This window comes from Tupaia chinensis, unplaced genomic scaffold (genome assembly GCF_000334495.1).
Source record: "Tupaia chinensis unplaced genomic scaffold, TupChi_1.0 Scaffold000250_1, whole genome shotgun sequence".
NCBI classification, from domain to species: Eukaryota; Metazoa; Chordata; class Mammalia; order Scandentia; family Tupaiidae; genus Tupaia; species Tupaia belangeri.
In genome coordinates, this window is record NW_006159730.1 from 656,640 (window position 1) to 663,712 (window position 7,073).

At 38.6% G+C, this 7,073-nt stretch overlaps 1 protein-coding gene across 1 annotated transcript in view; it reads left to right on the forward strand.

Annotated features, from left to right (window-relative positions):
* Positions 1-4,874, forward strand: part of PPA1 (inorganic pyrophosphatase 1) — a 37,588-nt gene extending 32,714 nt beyond the window's left edge. Inside the window, exons 9-11 of the mRNA XM_027772053.1 lie at positions 605-674; positions 2,109-2,151; positions 4,521-4,874. Coding sequence (XP_027627854.1) covers positions 605-674; positions 2,109-2,151; positions 4,521-4,552 — 145 coding nt within the window. The 3' untranslated portion in view covers positions 4,553-4,874. The remainder of the gene's footprint in view (positions 1-604; positions 675-2,108; positions 2,152-4,520) is intronic.
* Positions 4,875-7,073: the final 2,199 nt, after the last annotated feature.

Below are 7,073 nucleotides of genomic sequence, written 5' to 3' on the forward strand. Positions count from 1 at the left end.
TTACGCTAACTGCTGGTTCCCAAACCATTGTTAATCATTCCTTATTGCTAGACATCTTGGTTCCTTCTCATTTCCACTATTATTGGTAGTGAAATAGTGTATGGTGAACATCCTTGTTGATCACCGTTTCAATCTTAGACTGAATTCTTAGAGGCTGAATTTCTCTACTAAGGCTAATAAATTTTGTTAAAGTTTGGGGTACATTTTACTGAAACAGAAATGTCTAACCAGGTAATACTCCGACCAGGAGTATCTGTTTCAGATGTCTCATAAACATTGATAGGAACTGGGAGGTTTTATGCTCATTTGTTTCAGTTTTTCCAGTTAAGAAAATTTTTGGTTTTAATTTGTATTTCTTAGGGATTTCAGTGAGGATTACAAAGACTTCTTAAATTCAAACTTAAGATAATTGATTAAAATTAACTACAAGAATAGTTGTACCTTGCCACAATAAAAAATTAGTGTTTAATAACCGAGAAAACTTTTAAATAAACAAGCCTTGAATGTCATCTGGTCTACCATCTTCAGTTTAATTTTTTTTAACTATTAAGAGAAAGAATTTTCTGTTATTTTGTCTTATGCCTCCTTTTGTTTTCTTTAACAGCATGAATACAACAGTGGCTGAGAGCCCCTTCAAATGTGATCCTGATGCTGCCAAAGCTATTGTGGATGCTGTATGTAAAAGATTTCTTTCTTTTTTTGTTTTTGTAAAAGTTTTCTTAAAAAAAAAAAAAAAAAAAAAAGTCAGGGTTAGCAGGTGGAGGGGTGGTTAGAGTGCTGGACTCCCACATAGCTGACCATGGCTTGAGTCCTGTACCTGGTGGCTTGCTTTTCCACTTTCCCTCTCTCTCTGGTCAAATTAAAAATAACAATAATAATAAATAAGTAAATAAATAATTCTTTAAAAAAAAATTGGTGGCTAAAATATATGGTACTAAATGGGGAGAGAAAGCACTTTTTCAACAATTATCTGAGTACTTCCTGTATGTATTCTACTATGTGAAGTGTTAAAATTAGAAACCATGAACACATACAAGTTGACCTTAACTGAAGAGAAGCTGAGGTGTGGCCTTAGTCAACCATAAGTTGGACAGACAGTGAAGAAGAATGATTTGTAGAAACCAAAATGATTCTAGAATAGACTTAGTAACCCAAGGGTTTATTATCTATCATAATCCAGTTTTCACAAAAAGTTAATGGGAATTAATAGCAGGGACTGGGAAAGTTACCAAATTTGAGCTACATTGCAGGAATGATTTATAATACCAGAAAAGACATTCAGGTGGGATAGTAAAACATCCATTAATGCAATACTTTTATTTTTGTGCTATTTTAAATTATCTGATTTGGATTAACCAAAAGACTAAATTAAATTATTTTCACTTACAATATTAAATAAGAAAAACAAAAACAAATGAGGTCAGATTTTTACCGCCTCATAAATAGGTAGTGCATAAAAGGAAAAAGGAGTTTGATGACGAAGCCAATACATTTAACTTCATCCCTATTTATATACGAATCCTGACAAAGTTAGTATGAATTGGAAAGTTGGAAAGGAAAAGCTGGTGGTTAACTGTCATAACTTTTCAGTGAGAACACTTGGTCCACATTTTATATATGTGTGTATATATACAATCATCATATATGTACATTTTAGTTTTTGAGAGAGAAAGGCCCAGATCCTTGATCAGGTCCTGCCGCAGTCGTCCCTGCAGCCTTCCAGCCAGACAGGATCACAGGAGTGCCTGTGTTGCACCTGGCAGTACAGGTTGACCCAGGGCCCATATCTGGGGCTTCTCATGTGACTCTAACTAGTGTCCTGTTGTCTGTGCTACATGGCTGGACCTGTAGCTCAGATTTTACTCTTTATTTCAACAAACATTTATTTTTATTATTTCCCTGGGTGTCACTGAAAGCCAAGAGGCTTCCATTTGCTAGCATCTCTTAGCAGTAGAACAAATCTTGCATTATTCCTATATATGTTATTTTTGGACTCTCTAAACTGGGATAATCTTCTGTTTGGATGCCTTTAGAATTTTGTCAGTATACGTGATTAACTTTTATCTTTTTCTGAGATTAGACTAATAGATTCTAATATTTTATTTTAGTTACCACCACCATGCGAATCTGCCTGCACAGTACCAACTGATGGTAAGATCTACATTCAGTAAAATCACATTAAAACTTATATATTCACATGGAGAAATTATATATGTATGTTAAAATTTACAACGTGATGTTTTGATAAGTATTTACAGCATGGAATGATTACATCAGGGTAACTGTAGGCCAGCTGTGGCATGTAAGGTGGCTGGATACCACATGGCTGATTGTGTAGCTCTAGTCTCAGACTTGGTGGCTTGAAGAACATGCTGGGTGCATGCGCATGTGTGCCTAAAATCCTAGAAGGAGAATGGAGGAGAGGGGCTTGTGGCATGGACATCTCCCCATGGGGAGGTGCTTTCTCACATTCTCTTTCTCTCTCTGTGAGTGCGCGTGCCCTCTAGCAAAAATGATGAAAAAAAATCAGGCTAATTAACAAATCCATCACCTCACATACTTACCATTTCTTAGTGGTAAAATATTTTAAATCAACTCTCTTAGCAATTTTGAAATATACAGCAAATTATTATTATAGTCACTGACCAGTGGAGTATAGACCACTAGAATTATTCCTCTGGTCTAACTGAAACTTCGTATCCTTTGATCAAAAGCTCTCCTTTCTCGGGAACCAGCAGTTAGCGTAATGGCTATGTCGCTGGACTCCCACGTAGTCGACCGCGGTTCGTGTCCCGGACCCGGTGGCTTAAAACTCACGCCGGGCGCGTGTGCGTGCGTGCCCAAGATCCCGAGAGGAGAATGGAGGAGAAGGGATTGCGGCGTGACCATCCCCCCTGGGGGGTGATTTCTCGCTTTCTGTCTCTATGTCTCTCTCTGTCTGTCTGGCGAGCGCGCACGCGCCCTACAGTGAAAATCTCTCCAAAAAAAAAAAAAAAAAATCTCTCCTTTCTCCATCCACCCTCCTCCCACCTCCCCCTGCTCCTGGCAATCTCCTTTTTACTCTCTACCTCGATGACTCTACCTTTTTTAGGTTGCAGGTATAAATGAGATCATGTAGTACTTGACTTTCTGTGCCCGGCTGATTTCACTTAGCATAATGTCCTCCAGGTCCATCCACATTACAGACATATTTTAGTTTTGTGAAAGGGCACAGGCACTTACTGGAGGTTTTCTATAAGGTACAGGTGCTCACTGGAGAGAGGCAGCAAGAGATAGGGAAAGTGGGAAATCACCCCCTGGAGCAATGGCCACACAGCAATCCCTTCTCCATTTTCCTCTCGGGATTTTGGGCAGGCATGCACATATGCTCAGCATGTTTTGCATACCATTGGGTCCAAGACTTGAATCAGCCATGTGGGATCCAGCTGTCTTGATCTCCTGCCACTTACTGGCCGAACGTTATATATGTTAACATATCACGTAAGTATGGAGAGAGAGACGGAAGGAAGAAGGGAAACATTTGTAGAGTTCTATGGTGTAATGGGATGTAAGCTTGGCTACTATATACCACTGTTAATGCTGCTCTCAGTCATGATGGTTTTCAAACCACGACCCCCTGTGTTCCTCTGAGTTCCTCTGAGGTATCTTCATGTGGATACCTCATGGACACTATGAGAGGGACCCTGAGTGGGCTGGCCTCTGCAACTCCATCTGGTCTGCTTCACCTAGAAAATAGATCTTTCTCCCTTTAGGTGTTAGAATTCTCTGTCAAGTCTTCTGGTAGAGAAAAGTTTCTGTTACTTAAAAAACGAGTTTGAAAATCACTTAATATTACACTGTTAACATCCAGAATAAGGATGCCCAAAACATTGTGATAAGTTACCTACTTTACTATAGTGAAACTTTACATGTGTATATGTTTGGTTTAAGATAATCCAGAGTAGGAACCAAGCAAGTACAGGTTGAGCATCCCTAATCTGAAAATCCAAAATGCTCTAGATCCAAAACTTTTTGAGGGTTGACAGATGTCCCAAATGGAAATTTCTGCACCTGACCTTACGTGATTGCTGCAGTCAATGCTGCAATACAGAAATACTGTAAAATACTACCTTTAGACACCGTGTATAATGCATATATGAAACAAACAAATTTTGTGTTATGTTTGGGTCTCATCCCTAAGAAATCTCATGGGGCCGGTTAGTGGTGTGGTGAAGGTGCTCGACTCCCACATGGCCAACTGCAGTTTAGGACCCAGAACCTGGCAGCTTGCTTTCTCTCTCTCTCTCTAGTCAAATTAAAAAATGATAACAAATAAATAAAATAATTATTTAAAAAATAGAAATCTCATGATGTATATGCAAATACTCCAAGATACAGGAAAATCCAAAATCTGAAACATTTCTGGTCCTAAACTTTTCTGCATAAGTAGTACTCACCTGTATATTATTCTTCATTATATGTTGGATGTACTTTTGATTCTTAACATATTCTAATTGATTTTTCTTTCTTTTTTAATACAGTGGATAAGTGGTTCCATAACCAGAAAAACTGAGGTGATTCCTCTGGAATACAAGCTGATATTGCTGCATCTTACTCATCTGGAAATACTAGATGCAAAAGTAGTAGCCTGACAAAGCTTTAAGTTTATAGAACTTCTCTAACTAAAGCAAATTCTGCCGTGACCAGTCTGATATATTCAGAATGTTACCTGTCTAAGAGCATTTTTTGTATCTCAACTGAGGTAACTAGTACATGCTAAAATATCAAAGCAGTTGTAATTTGGAAGTCATTTGTGAATAGATGTGCAAACTGAGCACATATTATTGGATGTATATGTTTACTGTGAGTTAGAAAATAAAATTATTTTGCTGAAATTTGGTGTAGGATATTTTTATTTTAACCCAAAGCTAACATTGTAAAGCAGGCATGGAAACCTTTTGGTATTCATTTTCTATCGATAATCTTATAATTCAATTTTATAATAATTAGAAACTGACTGTTTACTTTTTTGAACTTGAGAATAAAATTCCTGTCTTGTAACAATGCTCTATTTCCTAGTTCCTGGCATTCCAGTCTAAAGAAAAAGCTTTTTAACTTATATTAGCAGAAAGCACTACCCTGTTTACTCTTTAAAGTGATATCCTTTCTTCTTCTTCTTCCTTTTTTTTTCTTTTAGTCAACTAATTGGATCCTTAAACCATTGACATTATGTTCTAATTTCTCAACCAGAAAAGCTTTGTGATTCTCTCCTCTGTCATCTCTTCTGTTGGACCCATCCAGCAAGTTTATTTCTGTTACTATATTTTTCATTCATATGATTTCCATTTGGTTCTTTTTTGTAACTTGTATTTCTTTACTGAGATTTATCTATTTTTTAATTTCTTATTTCTAATGGACCATCAATGCAATATTAAAATAATTGCTTTAGGGTAGAGTTAGGATTAACCTCAATGTTAGTATCAGCTGACTTCTCATTCAAATGTGGTTTTCTTGGTTCTCAGTAGGATGGGTGACTGTCCAAAGTTCATAGACACTTTGTCTATTGTGTTAGGAGACTCTAGGTCCTCTTTAAATTTTTCACTTTGGCATATGGTCTTGGCCTACTTTTGTGGGCTGTGATTCAAATGGCAGGTTAATTGTCAGCAGCTTTGTCAGTATTGTTTTGGTCTGATTCTGCTGGGATTCCTGTTGCTTCCTGCTGGTGCTCCCTGAAGGGGCTCGGTGTCTTTCCATCATGGAGCAGTGTGGGGGTCCCCAACCTTGCTGCCCTGGTGTCTCTGGGCGGAGGAAGAGAATCTTGGGCCTCAGGGATAAAGAGGCTTCCTAAAGTAGGCCACTATAGCTTGCCTACCCACCTGCCTCAGTAGCTTGTGGTAAAAAAGGTGTCTCAGGCCTTTCAGGGAAGGAGAATGCCTCCCCTGGTTGCTTATTTGTGGCTGTGTTCCAAACAGATGCCCTTACCAGTGGTATCAAATTCACCAAAGGGAAATAAGTTATCCAGTTTGATCTAGGGGAGGAATGAGTGTATCTAAGTTGTCTTCTATGGCTAGGGGTCAAGAGATGCCAGGTGTGAGTCACTTTCTGTTGGGTAGCAGGATGCACATGCCTTGCCACTGTGTTATTCCTTGGATCCTGGGTCTTAAACTAGTTTCCTTTCTCCTTATCACTTTTCCAAGTTCTCCTTTGATTGTGTCTTTTGCTATTGCCAGGGCTTACACTGTGCTTAGCATGGAGAAGCAGGGAACAACAGGTCTATGCCATTTTGTCAGTAGCATTCAGATTTTAATATTTCTTTTATTCTTTTTGCAAATGTTTCTATTTTAAAATGATACCTCAGTCACTGACATATATGGTTACTAAAGTGTTTTGTTTGTTTGTTTGTTGTCAGGGTAAGAAGTAGGTTTTCTGATGAAAAGCATACAATGTGGGAGACTTTGCACATAAGTGGCCCACTAGGTAGGAATCACCACTCATATTTGTGAAAGGAGAGGATGGAATGAATTGTGCAGGAGGAAATACTAGCAGTTGTCTTGTGCAAGATCTTCTGGAAAGTCCTGTTAAAGCAAGGAAATACATAATACCCTTATGTTCATTTGCTAGGATTGCCTAAGAAAATCTGACTGGATTTGTCTCATAATTCTGGAGGCCAGAAGCCCAAGATCAAGGTGTCAGTAGGGTGGTGATCCCACTGAAGGTCCGGGGGAAGGATCTATTCAGGCTTCTCTCCTACTTCCTGGTAGTTCTGGCTTGTGGCAACAGAACTCCTGTCTTCACATGGTATTTTCCTTATGTGTATGTCGGTGTCCAGATTTTCCCATTTTATAAGGATACTAGTCATACTGCAGTAGGGGCCTACCCCACTCCATTGTCACCTCATCAGGACTTACTACACCTGTAATGATCCTATTTCCAAACAAGATCACATTCTGAGGTACTGAGGATTAGGATGTCAGCATGAATTTTTGTAAGACAGTTCAAGCCATAGCAACTCTCAAAGAGAAACTTCCAGGTATTTGGAAAGCTCTCCTCTTCCTTTTGGCTCAGTGATGTTAGATAAAAGTTATTTGTGAACT